This window comes from Ovis canadensis, chromosome 2 (assembly GCF_042477335.2).
Source record: "Ovis canadensis isolate MfBH-ARS-UI-01 breed Bighorn chromosome 2, ARS-UI_OviCan_v2, whole genome shotgun sequence".
Taxonomy (NCBI): Eukaryota; Metazoa; Chordata; class Mammalia; order Artiodactyla; family Bovidae; genus Ovis; species Ovis canadensis.
In genome coordinates, this window is record NC_091246.1 from 42,474,455 (window position 1) to 42,494,911 (window position 20,457).

A 20,457-nucleotide genomic window follows, 5' to 3' on the forward strand; every position below is an offset into this window, starting at 1 on the left:
GTCATATGAATCAGATTGGTTACCAGGGGTCAAACTAGGAGCTTTCCTGTCTAGCCAGGGATGCTGTGAAAATCTTCAGTTGATGAGCAGTCCCCTGTAACCTCTTCCCTTTGGTATCTGCTTAAAGTAGGTCAGGAATGGGCCTAGATCTCAGGGTGTCTGACCAGAACCTTGGAGAGCTGCCAGAAAATTCTTCTATCCAGGACTTTGTGGCTAAGCTTATGCTTATGGGCAGGGTTGGCCTGATGAGTAGGGAGTCACCCAGGCTACCTACAAGGGATATTTGTGGGATGTGACAAGTTTCTCCGAAATACCTCATATAATAGCTGTGTCAGTAGCTGAAGTCATGGAATCACTCCTCTTGGCTAGAAAAATGTCTCCTGTTAGATGTGTGTGGACCAGGGAAGTTTTGTTGTTGTTCAGTTGCTAAGTTGTTTCTGACTCTTTGTGATCCTATGGACTACAGCATGTCAGCCCTCCCTGACTTTCACTGTCTCCCGGAGCTTGCCTAAGTTCATGTCTATTGAGTTGGTGGTGCTGTCTAACCACTTCATCCTCTGCTGTCCCTTCTCCTTTTGCTTTCAATCTTTCCCAGCATCAAGGTCTTTTCCACTGAGTTGGCTCTTCACATCATGTGGCCAAAGTATTGGAGCTTCAGCTTCAGCATCAGTCCTTCTAATGAATATTTAGGACTGATTTCCTTTAGGATTGACTGGCTTGATCTCCTTGCTGACTAAGGGACTCTCAAGAGTATTCTCCAATGCCACAATTTGAAAGCATCAGTTTTTTGGCACTCAGCCTTCTTTATGGTCCAACTCTCACATCCATACATGACTACTGGAAAAATCATAGCTATGACTAGATGAACCTTTGTCAGCAAAGTGATGTCTCTGCTTTTTAATACACTGTCTAGGTTTGTCATAGCTTTTCTTCCAAGGAGCAAGTGTCTTTTAATTTCATGGCTGCAATCACCATCTGCAGTGATTTTGCAGCCCAAGAAAATGAAATTTGTCACTGTTTCCACTTTTTGCCCGTCTATTTGCCATGAAGTGATGGGACCAGATGCCATAATCTTAGCTTTTTGAATGTTGAGTTTTACGCCAGCTTTTCACTCTCCTCTATCACCCTCATCAAGAGACTCTTTAGTTCCTATTTGCTTTCTGCTATTAGAGTGGTATCATCTGTTTATCTGTGGCTATTCATATTTCTCCCAGCAATCTTGATTCCAGCTTGTGAGTCATCCAATCAGACATTTTACATGATGTACTCTGCACATAAGTTAAATAAGCAGGGTGGATTGAGAGCATGGAGTCTTAGACGCTGAACCATCAGGGAAGTCTTGGAATGTGTTCGGGATGAATATAAGGTTCTATATCAAGGTTCATGAGGAAAAAAAAAGAAAAAAACAACTACAGAGCAAAAGCCAGGAAAAGAGACTGAAAGTGTTGATTGTAATTAAAAGATCCCTGAAAGTGATTGGTTGCCTAAAAGCTCAGTATAAGCCAACAGTATGGTATGGCTGCTAGAAAAGTGCGTGTAAACTGATACACTTGGTTGAGGGGAAGGGGACATTTTTCCTAAACTCTTTGCTTTTTGGACCAAGAAGTGAGTGAAGTTCCAGGGCCATCTCTTAACTAGGTCATCCAGAGTAAGGACCAGCCACGTGGAGACAGGTCTGGAAACCACATCACATGAGGAAATGAAGACATTGTTTCAAGAAAAGAGATAAGATGGAAGAGATGTTGGTTCTCTTCAAATATTGAAGTGCTACCGTGTACAAGAGCATTTATAGTTTGGCTTAACTCCCAAAACTAAGATGAATGGTGACGGATTGGGGTGTAGATTTCAGCTGAATATGAAAACTCTTTAAGGCTGAGTGATGGGGCTACACATTTCAACACTGTGCAAGGACTCTGTAACATAGGAGACAGGCTGCCCTGTGAGTGGTAAGCTCCTTGTCCCCAGTGTAGTTTAAGCAGGAACTGGATGATCTCCTGCAAGGAATATGGCAGCCAAATCCCTACATGGGAAGGACATGGGATAAGGTGATTACCAGAGTTTCAAAGAATAGCAAGAAGAGATAAGAAAGCCTTCTTTAGCGATCAATGCAAAGAAATAGAGGAAAACAACAGAATGGGGAAAACTAGACATCTCTTCAAGAAAATTAGAGATACCAAGGGAACATTTCATGCAAAGATGGGCTCGATAAAGGACAGAAATGGTATGGACCTAACAGAAGCAGAAGATATTAAGAAGAGGTGGCAACAATACACAGAAGAACTATACAAAAAAGATCTTCATGACCCAGATAATCATGATGATGTGATCACTAATCTAGAGCCAGACATCTTGGAAAGTGAAGTCAAGTGGGCCTTAGAAAACATCACTATGAACAAAGCTAGTGGAGGTGATGGAATTCCAGTTGAGCTGTTTCAAATCCTGAAGATGATGCTGTGAAAGTGCTGCACTCAATATGCTAGCAAATTTGGAAAACTCAGCAGTGGCCACAGGACTGGAAAAGGTCAGTTTTCATTCCAATCCCAAAGAAAGGCTATGCCAAAGAATGCTCAAACTACTGTACAATTGCACTCATCTCACACGCTAGTAAAGTAATGCTCAAAATTCTCCAAGCCAGGCTTCAGCAATACGTGAACCGTGAACTCCCTGATGTTCAAGCTGGTTTTAGAAAAGGCAGAGGAACCAGAGATCAAATTGCCAACATCCGCTGGGTCATCAAAAAAGCAAGAGAGTTCCAGATTCCAGATAAACATCTACTTCTGCTTTATTGACTATGCCAAAGCCTTTGACTGTGTGGGTCACAATAAACTGTGGACAATTCTGAAAGAGGTGGGAATACCAGACCACCTGACCTGCCTCTTGAGAAATCTGTGTGCATGTCAGGAAGCAACAGTTAGAACTGGACATGGAACAACAGACTGGTTCCAAATAGGAAAAGGAGTCCGTCAAGGCTGTATATTGTCACCCTGCTTATTTAACTTATATGCAGAGTACATCATGAGAAACGCTGGACTGGAAGAAACACAAGCTGAAATCAAGATTGCCGGGAGAAATATCAATAACCTCAGATATGCAGATGACACCACCCTTATGGCAGAAAGTGAAGAGGAACTAAAGAGCCTCTTGATGAAAGTGAAAGAGGAGAGCAAAAAAGTTGGCTTAAAGCTCGACATTCAGAAAATGAAGATCATGGCATCTAGTCCCATCACTTCATGGGAAATACATGGGGAAACAGTGGAAACAGTGTCAGACTTTATTTTTTGGGGCTCCAAAATCACTGCAGATGGTGATTGCAGCCATGAAATTAAAAGACGCTTACTCCTTGGAAGAAAAGTTATGATCAACCTAGACAGTATATTCAAAAGCAGAGACATTACTTTGCCGACTAAGGTCCGTCTAGTCAAGGCTATGGTTTTTCCTGTGGTCATGTATGGATGTGAGAGTTGGACTGTGAAGAAGGCTGAGTGCCGAAGAATTGATGCTTTTGAACTGTGGTGTTGGAGAAGACTCTTGAGAGTCCCTTGGACTGCAAGGAGATCCAACCAGTGCATTCTGAAGGAGATCAGCCCTGGGATTTCTTTGGAAGGAATGATGCTAAAGCTGAAACTCCAGTACTTTGGTCACCTCATGCGAAGAGTTGACTCATTGGAAAAGACTCTGATGCTGGGAGGGATTGGGGGCAGGAGGAGAAGGGGACGACAGAGGATGAGATGGCTGGATGGCCTTACGGACTCGATGGACGTGAGTCTTAGTGAGCTCCGGGAGATGGTGATGAATAGGGAGGCCTGGCTTGCTGCCATTCATAGGGTTGCAAAGAGTCGGACATGACTGAGTGACTGAACTGAACTGAAGACCCCATGTTTATCTGCATCTCTGAAAGTGCACCCAGCCAGCCCACACAGGGGGTGCACACTAGCTGACTACTGGCAGTGACCACCATTTTGTGTCAGACTCCCCCCACGGCTCAGTGGTAAAGAATCTGCTTGCAGTGCAGGAACACCGGGAGATGCGGGTTCAATCCCTGGGTCAGGAAGATCTCCTGGAGGAGGAAATGGCAACCTACTCCAGTATTCTTGCCTGGGGAAATCCAATGGACAGAGAGGCCTGGGGGCTACAGTCCATACGGTTGCAAAGAGTTGGACTCAACTGAGTACGCACACACACACACACACATGCATGACCATTGTGTGAATTGGGGTCATGCCTGTTACAGACACACACACACACAGATACATGCAGAGAAGGGTTGTCTGCTAGTGTGTGTTCTCATGTTCTCTCTGGCACATCATGACTTTGGCCTTGAAAGCAGACACTTTCCACCCTCACTGTTGTGCATCACAGTGAAAATTAAAGCCCCACCTCCCCTCGATGTCCCCCAGGTAGGGCTCATAAATTCAAAAGTGGCCAAGAGTGAAGAGTCAAGTTAATGACTTCTCTGTGTCTTGTGATCCCAGGCACAAATGATCAGTCTAGGGAAGATCACAAAGACACTCCCATCTCTTCTCACCCTTATTTTGAATGGGCGTGACCAGGTTCTAGCATATCCACCCTCGTAGATGCCTGGAGGTTGAAGACAGATCACAGACCTTTAGAGATGACCCTCACAGGCTTGTGCCTTCTCCAGAGCACATTGAAATTTCCCCAAGCAGCCAGGGGAAGAAAACGGCATCCGTCTAGACCAAGTTCATCCCACTCTGGGATGCCAGAGGCGTGAGTCACTAAGCCCTGGGGCCTAGAGGATGGAATTTCACTCCATGAGCTAACTGTGCTTCCGTGGAGTCCTACATCTGCCTGGGGCATCCTCAGGGGCCCCTGACACTTCATAAATTCCCTTTTAGAGGAGGGAAAAAGTGCTTCTTCTTCAGAGGGATGACCCCACCCAGGGAGAGTTTGGCCAGAGCACAGAGCAAGTCTACTCCCTTCTTTAAGATGAGTTGGTTGATTTTGATCCCTTCCAGCTATGACAGTTTGTAATCCGGAGTGGCAGTGGTTACTCCGTCAGAATGGCATGGCGTGCACTCATCGTTTACAACGGGGTTTAAACAATCTGTAGGGGGGAAAACCAGATGATTTCTGGAAAAGTGCATGCAGACTATAAAATGTTATAAGAGATTTGCCTTACTGCTGATTCACCAGCCTGGGTTCATTTCTTCCAGAAAATTAACCAAGCAGGATCTCCGTTCTCCCCTTTACTGTGGTCTGAGTTTTAGACCCCAGAGTGGGAGGCAGGACCCCTAAGTTCTGGCCCCTTTGGAGCCTGAGACTTGCAACTATATGTCCAGAGGAACTGACCCTTCTTGGGTCCCTGGACACCAAACAGCATTTTATACAGTGGGAAAAAAATGAGTCTCAGGCCAATTCTCAAAACCTTCTTCAAAAGAGGAAAGCAGGAGCAAATAATAAATGTTCAATACTGTTGGTTTAAAGTGCACAGATCTTTTCTAAACCTATAAAACAGAGCTCCAAGCAAACCTCCCAGGAGTTCAGAGGCTCTTAAATCAAGAGGCTTTGTTTCCTGTCTGTGGCTGTGGACAAGTTGGAAAAAGCATTAGATAAGGGGAGATTAGAAATCCAGATGCCGTGTGAGCAGCCGTCCCTGCTCTGGCCCGTCTGCACATTGCTAAGTCATGTGATCATAGAGAGGCTCGTGGCTGGGGCCGGGTGCTGTTAGGTCAGGGAACATAACGGGTCTTTTCCTTTTCTTCAGCCTCCTCACCTCACTTTCTTCTCTACTCATTTTTTAAAACTTATTTTTATTTTTGGCCTCTCTGGGTCTTCGTTGCTGCATGTGGGCTTTCTCTAGTTGTGGTACGGGGGGCTTCCCATCGTGGTGGCTTCTCCTGTTGCAGAGCACAGGTTCTAGGGTGCATGGGCTTCAGTAGTTACGGCACATAAGCTTGGTTGCCCTGCAATATGTGGGATCTTCCCAAACCAGGGATCAATGTCTTCTGCATTGGCAGACGAATTCCCAGCCCCTGGACCATCAGGGAAGCCCTCTACCAGTTTTGAAAGGCTCTTTTTGCCATAGCAGTTAGGTTCCCAGAACTGATTAGAAATCCTCCAGCTGTGAGATTTTAAGGGTGGCCTATGGGCTTTCCTGGTGGCTCAGATGATAAAGAATCCGCCTCCAATGCTAGAGATCTGGGTTCGATTCCTGGGTCAGGAAGATCCCCTGGAGAAGGGAATGGCTTCTCATCCCAGTATTCTTGCCTGGAAAATTCCATGGACAGAGAAGCCTGGTGGGCTACAGTCCACAGGGTTACAAAGAGTCGGACAACTTAGTGACTAACACACATATCCTCTGAGTGGCCTCAGAGCCCCAATTTCTCTTTTGTGACAGCAGGCAGCCCAGGAGGTCTGGAGGGACCAGGAGGATGGAGGTGGGAGGAGAATATTCACTTCCAACGGTGGGGGCATCCGGTACCCCTCCCCTCCACACTCTCACCTCCTACTGGAGGGACCTGGAGACCTGAAAAACCTCTTTCTTCTGCTCTTAACCACAGGGACAGAGGCTGTTGCGCATTTTTTAAATTCCAAGAGTCCAGGTTTTTATTAGTCACAGTTAACTGCCAAATGCTTCAGGGCTTTCCCCCTAGCAGCAGCCTTATCTCCCCAGCATCTGGGGGCTCTTGAGGGTGGAAGCCTGAAGACAGGAAAAGGGTAATTAACTCTGTGTGCTAAAGTCACTACAGTCATGTTCGACTCTGTGCAACCCCATGGCCTGCACCCTGCCAGGCTCCTCTGTCCATGGGATTCTCCAGGCAGGGATTCTCCCCTACAGGGAGCTTGGGCAAGAAGAGGTATTATATATACCCTGTCTGGTGCTAACATTCCATAATTCTGTTTATTGAGAGCCTCGGCATGGTCTGGGCTCACCAGCCACCACAAGGGGCACAAGAGGAGTTCGAGGGTGACCTATTTTTCACCACATCCAAGAAGTAAAAAGGCATTTATGCAACAGAACAGACTATTTGAAACTGGACACATCCTGGCAGATTTGGGAACCCTGACTCCTGACCACTGTGCTGTACCCACAACCCTTTGAAAATCATAAACACCATTATGATTGCTTGTAAGCTGAAAGAAATAGGTAATGTTTTACTTACTCATTGGATGAAATCGGTGACTAAGTAGCCTTATAATTGGTTTTGGATGAAATAAATGAATGGTAATATGTACTCCAACTGTAAAATTTTTTAAATTAATCAGTTTTTGGCTGCGCTGAGTCTTGGCTGCTCTGAGCAGGCTTTTTCTAGTTGCGGCGAGGAGGGGCCTGTTCTCCCGTTGTGGTGCATAGGCTTCTCATTGCGGGGGTTTCTCTTGTTCTAGAGCACAGGCTCCAGGGGCTTAGGCTTCACTAACTGAGGCCCTAGAGCTCAGATTCAGCACTTGTGGCACAGGGGCTTAGAGGCCCCATGGCATGTGAGATCTTCCTGGACCAGGGATTGGACTGGTGTCCCCGGACTCTTAACCAGTGGACCACCAGGGAAGTCCTGTACTCCAACTTTGAACAGTGTGGATGGGATGGTAAATTGTGCAGCTGTTTCAAAAGGGAGAGGTTCATGGGGAGAGATTTGTGGGACGGATTCTCTATGGAAGAAGTAGGGGCTTGAGGTGGGCTCGAGAAAGCCTCTCTCTGCCCTGGCTGGGAAGGTCTTTTCTGTAGGGTGGGGCTTCTGATATGACTAGGGTAAAGGGTGGTGGCAAAGAGACCAGGTGGCCCATTAGAGTTGGCCACGCCAGAGGGGTCAGTGACAATGACTGCCCCTACCCCATCTCCATGCGGCTCTTGCTAAGGCAGCTGGAGGCTGTCTGTTCATTCATTCATTCAGTACATTTTAATTGAGCACTAGATTCTATGCTGGGTACTGGGAATCACTAATGATATTCAAGGACAGTCTCACCGTCCTGAAGTTTGCTGTCCAGTAGTGGAGAAAGGGGCTTCCCTGGTGGCTCAAATGGTAAAGAATCCACCTGCAATGCAGAAGACCAGCGTTAGATCCCTGGGTTAGGAAGATCCCCTGGAGAAGGGAATAACTACCCACTCCAGTATTTTTGCCTGGAGAATCCCATGGACAGAGGAGCCTGGTGGGCTATAGTCCATGGGGTCGCAAAGAGTCAGACACAACTGAGCGACTAACAAACAGTGAAGTCATTACTTTGCCACCATGGTGATGGTTGCTAGGAGGAGAGGCATCAGGTACCCCACCTGGGAGCGTGCTGGGCGGTTTGGCCAGGTCCACAGACTTACTTGATCTGTGGCCTCAGCACTCCCGCTGGCTTAGAGGGACCAATGCAGGCACAAGGGTCGTGCCAGCTTCCTGTGGTCAGCAGCCCTTGCCTGGTCTCCAAGGAAGCAACCTCTGTTACCTGCTCCACTGCTTTCAGGTTGGAAAATGAAACAGAGCATTTGATTCTCCAGCAGCATTGCAAAGCTCTTGATTTATAGGAGAACAGCCCAGACTGCCAGCTTTCTCCTCTGGTGGTTCGGCATGACCTCAGCTCTGGTGCCACTCCCATCCTGACCCCCTCCACCCAGGCAGAGTCTCCATCACACAGAGCTGAGCAACAGAAATCACCACACTGCCTTCCCTCTTCCCTTTCATCCATCTGGCCCAGTTGGAATCACTGGCTCGAAAATGTTCCCAGGAACTTCTTAGGCTGTGAATTTCAGATTTGATCATCAAACAGGGATAATTACAGTGTAGCCAGCCTCTTCCAGTACAACATGTCTCACGCTGTTTACAGATGTTACCCATTTGGATAAACTGACTGAACACGTGCTGATGGTCAGATCAGCTTTTAATTCCATTCAATAACTATTTATTAGCCTCAGATTTCTAGGGGGAAGAGGGGAGGGTGTTAAATAGCTCGGATGGCAAGAGATCGCATGGATAAAAGTGCAGCTATCTCCTTGTCCACTGGTTACTCACACAAGAAGTGCTTATGCTGTGAACAGAGGCAAGCCTCGATGTTTGTTTTGCATTAAACAAAGAATAAAGAGGGTCTTTATTACACTTCTGGCTTGAGAACTCAGCATTTCTAGTTAAGCTGAATTCCTGTGATTGGATTTTTTAAAATGATCATTAGTAGTAGTTTATTACAAAAATATGTGAGGACCCACTATGTGTTGTGTCTGGTGCTAGTTGCCATGGGGATACAGGAATGAATAAAAAACAAGTCTGTCCTTGAGCGACTCACAGTCTGAGGTGGCAAAACTCGTGGAAACATCAATACTACAAGATAGTCAATATAAGCCAAGGATAAACTGAGGGACTCAGAAAGCAAATGCTAGAGAATAAAGAAGTCAAATCTGTGTGGATGAGATATTTGAGGGAGGAGGTGCCTCATGGAAGAGAGGATCCTAACTAGCTTTCCCCCTCTGCCATGAGGGACAAGAAGTGACTTGCTGATCTGCTTGACTAATGTCATCCTCACACAGTTCCTGAGACTGGTATCCTTCAGCTGGAGTTCTTCAAATGACCGAATGAGTGAGATTATTTCTAAGGGTCAGGAGGATGCTTACTGGTAGAGAGAAAGCTAAAAAGGATTGCAGGAAGCAGCTTGATGCTGGCATTAAAAGAGCGGCACCAGCCTGGCAACAAGAGATGCTCAAGGCTGGAGAAAGAACAGGGAGGGATGAGGTGGGTCTGATCAGGAAGGCTCTTGACCTGGAGTATAAGACCTCGGGGAGCCACGGGAAGATTTTGAGCTAAACGCACAAGTGCATGGTAGTCAGCTGGATGGATATCCCAGCCACCTTTGAGGAGGACTGGGTCAGTCATTCATCTGCCCCAAAGAAACAGAATTGTGATGTTCTTCTCTTACTTCCACAGTTCTCACTGCACACCTGCCTGGGCAACAGAAATGGGAGGGAGATGGAAGGGTAGGAAAAGCATGGCTGGGGCAGAACGAGCCACAGGAGCAAGGAAGAGAGAGGGAGCAAGAGGCTTGCAGGCTGCAAACTGGGAGGGCGTCGCCTCTCTCAGTGAGAAGAGGGAAGACCAAGGGCATCCTGGGTGCATTTAGTGTGAGGTGCTGATGAAGTTGCCAGGGTGGCACCTGGGAAAATGGATCTCTATCTGGAAGCCCATTTTTTAATAATAGCCGAATAGGGCTTCCCTGGTGGCTCAGTGGTAAAGAATCTGCCTGCCAGTGCAGGAGACACAGGTTTGATCCCTGGTCTAGGAAGATCCCACATGCCGCAGAGCAACTAAGCCCATTCACCACAACTATTGAGCCTGTGCTCTAGAGCCCAGGAGCCACAACTACTGAGCCCACCTGCTGCAGCTACTGAAACCCCACTCTCCAGAGCCCATGCTCCTTAACAAGAGAAGCCACTGCAGTGAGAAGCCCGAACACCCTAACTACAGAGTAGCCCCACTCACGGCAACTAGAGAAACGCCCATGCAGCAGTGAAAACCAGCACAGCCAAAAATTAAATAAATAAGTAATTTAGAAAATAGCCAAATAAATAAAGGGCTTTGAGAGCAAGATGCAGGAACCTGTTAGCTGTAGAGGGAAGGGAGCAGCCCTTATGCAGAATGAACCAGTCGTCTGTCCTGGTGGGATGCTGGTGGACCACTACCTCTCCATCCTCCCACCTGACACCACTTCTCAGGTGGGAAGGCTTGGTCTGATACATCAAGTAATTAACTGCATAATTAAATGACAACTTCTAGAGGGAGGGAGGGGAAGAATTGGACTAAGATCTGGCTCTTGGAAACAGGCCCTCCACAGGAGGCGATGAGCCGAGTGCCGACTCTCAGCAGTGAAGCGCGTCCTTAGAGGGTTGCTTGCCTTGCCTCCCCCTGAATCTTTCCCTGATGCAATCCCCAACTAGACTTTCAAAACTGGTGATTTTTCCTCCTTGGCAATAGCCCCAGACTGTCACACTGTGGAATCTGCAAGTCATTCACAGATGCTGCAAATGTGAAATGTCATTAAAGCGCAAGACTGGGAGACCAGCCCGGGTGATCATTCACCAGCCCTTCTTTCCACCACCCAGCTAGGTACAGCAGGGCAGGTTATGGCCTCAGGGCACCCTGATTTTCCCCTTTGGAAGCCAGTGATAGTCACTCCCAGGGCTCAGACCCTCCCTGGAGATGTGCTGAGTTTGAGTAGCACAAGTCCAGAAGGTTCTGTGAATTCCTGGAAGGGAAGCCTTTTGGAGAGTTTGGTGAACTCTGGTCTCTGGCCGGAGGGCTAGCCTTCAGACTTTCGAGTTTTAAAAGAGGTCAGATATATTGGTGGCTTCTGGGCTCTTGGGCTAAATGTGAAACATGCAAGTCTATAAAAGAGACATCTGTTAGAAAAGAAAAATGTGATTAGGTTTTAGTGTTTCAAATCTTCACTGCTCTTTTGAAGTTGAACTTCTAGGGGGAAAAAGAATTCTACTGCTTGCGGTTATGGAAAGGATTCCAAGGCGGTGAGGTCAGGAGGGCCGTTGTGTGTGTACGTGTGTTTTCCTACACAGAACTCTCTGAACAGCCCCTGTGAGCTCGTTAGCCAGCAGCGAGCCCTGACTGCATGCCACTGAGGGTTTCCCTGCTGCCCCCTGGCCTGAGTCCAAGAGCAGCTGGGAGGCAGCCTTCTCTTCTCACGTACACTCTGGCCTGACTCATAGCTTCTCTGGGCGGGGCGCAGGGTGGACTTCAAATGTGGGCTTTCATTGGGCGGACCCCCAAAGGATGCCTCAGAAGGCTGAGTCCCAGGCGCAGGTGTGTCCTCTCAGTAGCTGGCAGAAGGGTGAAGACCCAGAGGCCCATTGTGGTGAGCCTGGGCAGGGACTTGGAGTCAAAACTCAGTCTTCAACCTTGTTTATCTACTTACTGGCTGTGTGAACTTGGGGAAGATGCCAAACCTCGCCAAGTTTTCTTGCTTTTCGCCTGTAGTCAGGGTATACCGTTAGCCCTCTCACTGGTTGTTATGGGAACTGAGGAAGGGGATGGACGCAAAGTTCTGAGTGCAGAGCCTGACACATAATGAATTGGCTGGCATTTGATGAATGAGGGCCCACATAATCGTTATGATTTGGAGAAGAACCAGGGCCCCAGGGTTGGGCAGTAGGGAGGAGGCTGGCTGGGTCCTTGGAGGGAGAGACTGTGTTTTATGGGATGAATGAATGACTGACTGAGGTGGATTTGAGCCCAAGATGGTGGGAAGAAATTAGTTCTGTGGAGAGAGAAGAGGAGAAGGAACTTGCCTGACTGCTCTCCCGGGGCTTTGCAAGGAAACCCTCTGCATCTTCCTCTACCGCATGCACAGACACACACTCCACACAACGCATAGACATGTGCACATCCGCCTGCACACGGACACACAGGAGCCGCGAGCTCCCTGAGAGACACATACGTGGGCGCACAAACACGTGCAGAGACACACACCCAGAGAGACATATTCGTGACGCCAGACATACACTCTAGTGCCCACACACACACATGCAGTGGGTCAGTGGGAACACAAGAACAGTGACGTCAGTTCTAGCACTTTCTCTCCTCTGAGCCTCATTTCCTGCATCTGGGACCCTACCTAGCTTGCCCACCAGTCATTATTCTGCTGAGGGGACGTGGCCCTGCCTAAAGACAAGGGTCTGTTGAGCTCCCCTACCCTGGCCTTCCTCGCTCTGGGTTCACACTCTGTATCTCAGCTGAGCTGATGCTCCATAGGCTGAGATGGGGGAAAGGGGCTGGGGAGGGGAGGAGGGGGACGGGAGGAAGGGGAGGATCTGTGAATTTAATCAAGTCTACCCAGCCTGCCTGCCCTGTGCAGCTCTCAGGTCCAGTGCCACAGCGGGTAACTTTCCTTCTGGGCATCACACATTCCTTATATGCTGGAATCCCAGCCTGGCCTACCGAGGTGGTAAGTCGGAGGAGGGGGCTGGCCCATGAGCCGGTCTAGACATCCAGCCCTTTCTTGCTCACTCCTGTCCATGTGTCTTGGGGGCGCGAGCCCTGTGGCCTGACTGGGAGCTGTAACAGATCCAAGGATCCAGGCTGGCAAACATAATCCTGCCACTGGCGGCTTTCCTTCCGCTCTGCATGGAAAGGAACCAGAGCTAGATGCCACCCCCTCTACCACCACCCCGGCCAACATACTTTCCACCACCTCGCAGGACTGGGGAAATGGGGCCTGGCTTTGCACCCTGAAGCCAGTGGCAAGGAGACCTGAATCCCTGGGCACCCAAATAATGGTTCTGTTCAAACTCCCAGTTCATTTGCATCCTGGCTGGACGGGGGTGTGGGCATCCAGGTCGTTGGCTTCCTCTCTGCCAGTGCCCCTGCCCAGTCCCACCAAATCTCAGGTGCTCTCTGCCTCTCTGTGGTCCTGGGAGATCACTGGAGTCACCCAGTATTCTTACCTGGAAAATGGAGATGACACTAACTATAAAGACCTCTACTGTTTGAGGATTAAGTGAGAAAATGCTCAGAAAGTAGTGGTACTTGTTATTGTCCTATTATTGTTATTCAGTCACTCAGGTGTGTCTGACTCTTTGCAACCCCATAGGCTGCAGCATGCCAGGCTTCCCTGTCGTTCACTCTCTCCCGGATCTTGTTCAAACTCATGTTCATTGAGTCAGTGATAACCATCCAACCATCTCATCCTCTGTTGTCCCCTTCTTCTCCACCTTCAATCTTTCCCAGCATCATCCTAGCTGGCTATAGATTGGGGGCTGAGGTATAGGTGTGGTCAGCCAAGGGAAAAGGTTAGTTGTGGTTTAGAAGGAGTCCTCTGGGGGCTGGCCCTGTGCCAGATGGATGGAGGAGAGCAGGGAGGCAGGGACTCAGCTGGGGAGCCTTGTGAGAGCTGGTGGTGGCCCCATTGGGCAGGGGCAGAAAGAAGACGGGCTGGAAGTGAGAGATTCTGGAGCGTCCTTAGTGTTTGGGGCAGATTTATGAGAACCTTGGAAAAACATAAAAGATAACATCCTGGAAAATTCCAGGTAGGCCTCTGTTCCTCCATCCAGCTTGGCCTCTTGAGGCCCCCTGTCTGACCAAATCCCTGGGGGCTCAAGTATGGGCTAGGGGCAGGGACAGAGCAGCCCAGTGTCAGGGGCTGGGAGAGGAGCCCACCTTCAAGCCCCAGCCTTCTCCACAGCCTCCTAGCAGGCTCCTGCCTTTTCGCTCACTGCCACAGAAATGGGGAGAGGAAAGGGGTGAACAGGGGCTTTCAAGACAAGGGCCTCAAGACATTCAGAATCTTTCCTTTCTTCTCCTTACATAGTTGCATGACTATGTGCATCCCTACCTCCTGGGCCCCAGGCTTGCCCCTCCTACTTGGCTGGCCTGGGTCCAGGCACACACCTCCTTCCCTCCCCCTTCTCTCCAAACCCTCCCCCTTCTCTTCTGGCTTTTCACCCTGAAGACTGCTGACATGAGGGGAGTACATGAGGCAGTGTGCAACGTGGCCCCACCAGCTGAGGGTATCTGGGGCTCATCTGTCCAAAATTTCAGTTTTACAGGAAGATTGCTGGGAAGGCATGCACACTCACTCCCAGGCCTGCACACAGATGCTTTGGAGTAAAATACAAGCATCCGAATGATTTTGCCTCTAGAATACAGCATTCAAAGAACATGATTCTCTCCTCTGCTCTTTAAGACCGCTGCATGAGGAGGCTGCTGCCCTCTGGTGTTTTTGATAGGATAGAGGAGGAGCGCTGGGGTCCCCTAAGTCTCTGATTGCCTGGGTCACCCTGCTCCTTCTCTTCTGGTTCCTGCAGCCCCACTGCATGTGCTGTGTGCTCTTGGGGAGCACCCACAGCCCCCCAAGAGCCCGAGGGGAGAGGCGGGCAGACTATCAGGATAAGCCCAGTCTGCCATCACCTCCCCAGGGCCAGACCAGGAAGGTCACCCATCTCCTTCCACCCCCTCCCCTCCCAGAACATGAACATCCAAGTGGAGGACATCCGGATCCGAGCCATCCTCTCCGCCTTCCGCAAGCGTACCCCAGTGACAGAGGGCTACGTGGAGATAAAGGAGGGCAAGACGTGGAAGCAGATCTGTGACAAGCACTGGACGGCTAAGAACTCCCGCGTGGTCTGCGGCATGTTCGGCTTCCCTGGGGAGAAGACCTACAACACCAAAGTGTACAAGTAAGGAGTCTGGGCAGGGACTCTGAGTGGTGGGACTCTGGCCCCACCTTGTCTTAAGGCAGCTTTGCAGTAGCTCAGTGTGCATGTGTGTGTGCTCAGTAGACTCTTTGTGACCCTACAGGCTGTAGCTTGCCAGGCTCCTCTGTTCATAGGATTCTCCAGGCAAGAATACTGGAGTGGGTTGCCGTGCCCTCCTCCAGAGGATATTCTGACCCAGGGATCAAACCTGTGTCTCCCGCATTGCAAGCAGATTCTTTACCACTGAGCCACCAGGGAAGCCTGCTTTGCCGTATCAAATATTCACCCATATATATGCAATCTAGAAAGATGCAATGGCACCCCACTCCAATACTCTTGCCTGGAAAATCCCATGGACGGAGGACCCTGGTGGTCTGTAGTCCATGGGGTCGCTAAGAGTTGGACAAGACTGAGCGACTTCACTTTCACTTTCCACTTTCATGCATTGGAGAAGGAAATGGCAACCCACTCCAGTGTTCTTGCCTGGAGAATCCCAGGGATGGGGGAGCCTGGTGGGCTGTCGTCTATGGGGTTGCACAGAGTCGGACACGACTGAAGTGACTTAGCATAGCATAGAAAGATAGTGCTGATGAACCTATCTGCAGCGCAGCAATGGAGATGCAGACATAGAATGCAGTGGCTGGGACCACCTCTGTCCTCTGCCCCCTTGAAGTGATTATGAGAAATCTGCAACTGTTAGGAAAATGAGAAACTAGTGGATTCAGTTACACTCATCCTGAGTAAATCTTGTGATGCTGTTATAGTTTCCAAAGTTAATATCTCCCCAGGCAGGGAAAGGGTAGATGACAAGGAGACTTAGAGTAATTTGCCCAGAGAGGTGTCCGGTGAAGGGTTTTCAGTCCATGACAGGCTGTTGTATTGACTGGTCATGGGGTCTTCTATCTCCTCTAATAAGGATAATAATCTGCTTTACTGAGCGCTGACTACATGCCAGGTGGCTCTGTTCTTAGTCTCTTAAGTGTTAGTCGCTCAGTCATGTCTGAGTCTTTGTGACCCAATGGCAAGAATACTGGAGTGGGTAGCTGTTCCTTTCTCTAGGGGATCTTCCTGACTCACGGATCAAACCTGGGTCTTACGCATTGCAGGTGGATTCTTTACCATCTGAGCCACCAAGGAAGCCCTCTTAGCCGCTTAAGCTCCACAATTCTAGAAAGAGGTTTATGTTACAGCTAAAGGAATGAAGTCAGAGAGAGGTGATAAAACTAGGAAGTGGCAGATTCAGGATCCAAACCCAGGTCTCCAGCAGCAGGGTCCACCCTCCTCAAGAGTGCAGACTTACTACCTCTTTCCTTTCAAGCCAAGGAGAGAGGTGGCTTCCAGCCAGGAAACAGGGGTCTCTCCCCCAACTCTTCCTCCCAATCCCTGGGGTCAGTGCAGGCTTCTTTCCTTCCTGGGCTCAGCCTGGCTCCTTCGATCAGAGCCTCTGGTTCCCCATGAGGGTGAGTGCTGGCAGCTGAGCTGCCTGGTGCTGATTCCTGCCCCCAGCCGCCCCAGACATGCCCCAGATCTTCCTGTTTGCACAGGGTGGGATGGGGGCAGGCAGGGTGGTCCCGTTCTCTAAATAGTTTACAGAATTCCCGCTGGCTGGCTGGCTCCTTCCCTGGAGACACCTTTCTCAGCCTTTCCTTCCAATTGGAGCCAAGAAAAGTAGATCCCTTCCCCTGACAGGCTTCCTACCTGCTGGCCCCACCAGAGTCCCCAGCCTGGCACAGGTCTTTGCCCAGTCCTGGGAGCGGGAAGGCTGCCATCAGTCCTGCTCTGCAGCAGGACGGGGTGCTTGAGGCCAGGCAACATGTGGCTTGTTCAGAGGGCTTCCTCAACTGTGGGTGGAGCAGAGTCATCTTCTGGCTTTTGAAGGGAGATCGGGATCTCCGACCTCAGGTCCGTTTTGGCAGCTGGGCTCCACATGATCCTCTACGAACTGGGAAGTGGTACATGTACCTGGAAATTGATCAAACTGAAGCCACAGGGCCCCATCTCCCAGACCAGGAATATTGTGTAGTCATTTTCTTTTTCTTAAAGCAAGATCCCATTATTGTTATTGATTTATTGATACAAGATTACTGAATAGAGACTGCCTCTCATGTTGCATCTCGGGAGTTAGGACTCTAAGGCTTTGGTGAGCTGGCTGAAACAGGGACCAAAAGGAGGCCCACCAGACCAAATTAGAAATGCTGGACCCCCTTGGTTTCATGTAGAGAAAGGGGTTCAGAAGCTTGGGGAGACTAGAATGTTGCCATGGATTTGTCATCTAAGACCCTGGGAGGGTTCAAAAGGCAGATGTTTCACCATGACAGAAAGGAATAAATCTATAAGGGGAGCCCTGACTCCCTCTCTGGCTCTTTTATTTATTTACCTTAATATTTATTCATTTATTTGTCTGCATCGGTCTTGGCTGTGGCGTGTGAGATCTTTCACTACGGTGCACAAGCTCTCTAGTTGTGGCACACGCTCTCCAGCGCTTGAAGCCTCAGTTGCTCCGCAGCTTATGGGGTCTTAGGTTCCCTGACCAGGGATCAAATCGTGTCCCCTGCATTGCAAGGAGGATTCTTAACCACTGGACCTCCAAGGAATCCCCCCCTCCCTGGTTCGTTCTTAAGAGTTCCCTGAGGACTCTTCTCTGTAAGCCAGACCTCAGGGTGGGGGCTGCAGTCACTGCAGGTCAGGGAACCTAAATGCAGTGGGGGTAATTAGATCCCGGGTGGCAGGGACCAGGTGACAGCACCCAAGGCCAAAGGCAAGATGGGCGTGGCTACTGAGTGGCCAACAAAGTCAAAGCAGCAATCAGAACAGACTGGCCCCTGCAGACTTGTGGGGTTGACCAGTTGATGTAGCTGGCTGTCTCATGGTGTTCCCAGAAGTGAAATAGGAAGCCTCTCTGATTCTTACTCAATCTGTAAAAGCAGAAAAGTTCTAGGTTAAGAGAAAAACATCTGATCTGAATCATAAAAACAGGTCCAGCCCCTCAATGTCCAGAGTTGAGAAAGTTTACAGACCTATAAGCCCTTGAATGAAGAGGAGGCCAGGTCTCCTTGAAGAAGGACTGTGGCACACTGCCAGAAGTGTACACTGTTAGTCATTTACCCAAAGGGACCTATGATCTTTTACCCAAGGTCATTGTATTGTACACTGGAGGAAAGGAAATGATCAGAACTTTCAGGAACCACAGGACATGGGCTCTGAATGGACCCTGATTCCAGGGACCCAAACATCCTTGAGGCCCACAGTCAGTATGGACGTCAGGTGATCAGTGGAGTTTTGGTGCAGGTCCATATCACAGTGGGCTCAGTGGGTCCCGGAACCCACACTGTGGTTATTTCCCTAGTTCCAGAATGCATAATTGAAGTAGACAGTCTCACAGAGCTGGCAGAATCCCTACCAAGTCTGGTTTGCTCCTTGGCTGGAGGAGAGCAAGGAGGACTTTTCATTTTCAGTTGAATCAGTTCAGCTCAATGTTACCCAGCCATCAGCCTATACCTCTTTCTCAAGCAAGCTTCCCACTTGGCCAGTGGCTGTCCTGTAACTCCAGTCACCCACCATCAGGCCTAGAGTGGGTTGTCCATGTGTGCTTGTGCACGCTAAGCCACTGCAGTCATGTCCGACTCTTTGCGACCCCATGGACTGCAGCCCACCAGGCTCCTCTGTCCATGGGGTTCTCCAGGCAAGAACACTGGAGTGGGTTGCCATGCTCTTCTCCAGCGGGTCTTCCCAACCCAGGGAGAGAACCCAAGTCTCTAATGTCTCCTCCATTGGCAGGCAGGTTCTTTACCACTAGAGCCCCCTAGGAAGCCCATACATCCTCCCCACTGCCTCCTGTCTGCATCCCCATGTCTGCATCCGGGCGTGGGGGAGGGGTGGCCTGTAAGAGTGACTCATGGGGGCGGGGTGGGCTGCCCTGGTGGAGGCCTGTGGAGGATTGCATTCCTGTAATCTGATGTCAGAGGACAGAGGGGCTCTCTGGGGAAGGAAGAGCAGTTCTGTCTGCTGAGGTAGCCTCACTCTGTGTTGAGAGCTCAGTACATCTGTTCCTGGGAGAGCCTGGTGGTCACTGAAAACTGGGAGCTAGATGTTCCGACCCAGTGAGACCTGACCGCTCCCTGTGCGCCTGATGTCCCCTGGGTGTGTTTGCTTGCCCAACTGTGGGAGTGTCGTAACAAGCTATAATATCCTACCCGCCACCTCAAGCATGTTCTGTCCCATGTGTGTCATGGGACACAAACTGGAGGCTGTGTTTCCAAGTGCAGGGGCCTTCCAGGGAATGGGGAGGGCCAATGGCTCTTGGAACTCTTTCTTGCTTCTTATTTATTTTGGCTACACGTGGTCTTCATTGCTTTGCACAGGCTTTCTCTAGTTGCGGCAAGCGGGGGCGACTCTGTTGCAGTGCAGAAGTTTCTTATTGCAGTGGCTTCTCTTGTTGTAAAGTACAGGCTCTAGGCTGCGTGGGCTCCGTAGTTGCAGCTCCCAGGCTCTAGAGCACAGGCTCAGTAGTGATGGTGCGTGGGCTTAGGTGCGCCATAACATGTAGAATCCTCCCAGACCAGGGATTGAACTTGTGTCCCCTGCATTGGCAGGTGGACTCCCGTCGACTGTGCCACCAGGGAAGCCCCGGCTCTTGGGATTATTAACAGTCTTCCTGTGTAGTTCCGTGCTCTGGCTCTAGCTATGTCAAGCACAAACCCTGAGCTTTCCAAGGCAGTCCTTTTCCTTTCAAGGATCCTGTGTCGTTGCATGCATAGAATAGAATTACTACCAGTTGCAGCTTTTGGTAAGGAGAGATATCAGTGGCATCTGTCAGGTCTACCCTTCCTCTCTGTTCACATCCTATTCACTCTGAGGCAAAGCAGAAAGCTCCAGGCCTGCTAGACCAATAGGGACAGGACTCCGCTTCTGTTCCTCTGGAGCCAACCTGCCCTGGGCAGCCCCGCCTCTGGGCAGTCCAGCAGCAGTGCGTCTCACTGGATTCTGCCAATCACCCATGAGTACACAGACTTCAAAGACCCAGGACAGGAGAGAGGGCAGGGCGGCTTCCCCCCTTCGCTGCTTTGGCAGCCACAAGTTTGTTTCCTATGTCTGTTGAGTCTGTCTGTGTTTTGTATATATTTTGTAATATTTGTTTTAGATTCCACACATAAGTGATATCCTATGATATTTGTCTTTTTCTGTCTGACTTACTTCACTTGGTATAATCATCTCCAGGTCCATCCATGTTGCTGCAAATGGCATTATTTCTTTTTCTTTTTTTTTTTTTGGCTGAGGGATATCACATTGTATTTGTCTCTCCAAGATCCCTTTTTACACTTTGCATCTAT

At 49.5% G+C, this 20,457-nt stretch overlaps 1 protein-coding gene across 1 annotated transcript in view; it reads left to right on the top strand.

The window, feature by feature from the left end:
• Nucleotides 1-20,457, top strand: part of LOXL2 (lysyl oxidase like 2) — a 114,042-nt gene that overhangs the window by 46,556 nt on the left and 47,029 nt on the right. Inside the window, exon 4 of the mRNA XM_069574004.1 lies at nt 14,898-15,109. Coding sequence (XP_069430105.1) covers nt 14,898-15,109 — 212 coding nt within the window. The remainder of the gene's footprint in view (nt 1-14,897; nt 15,110-20,457) is intronic.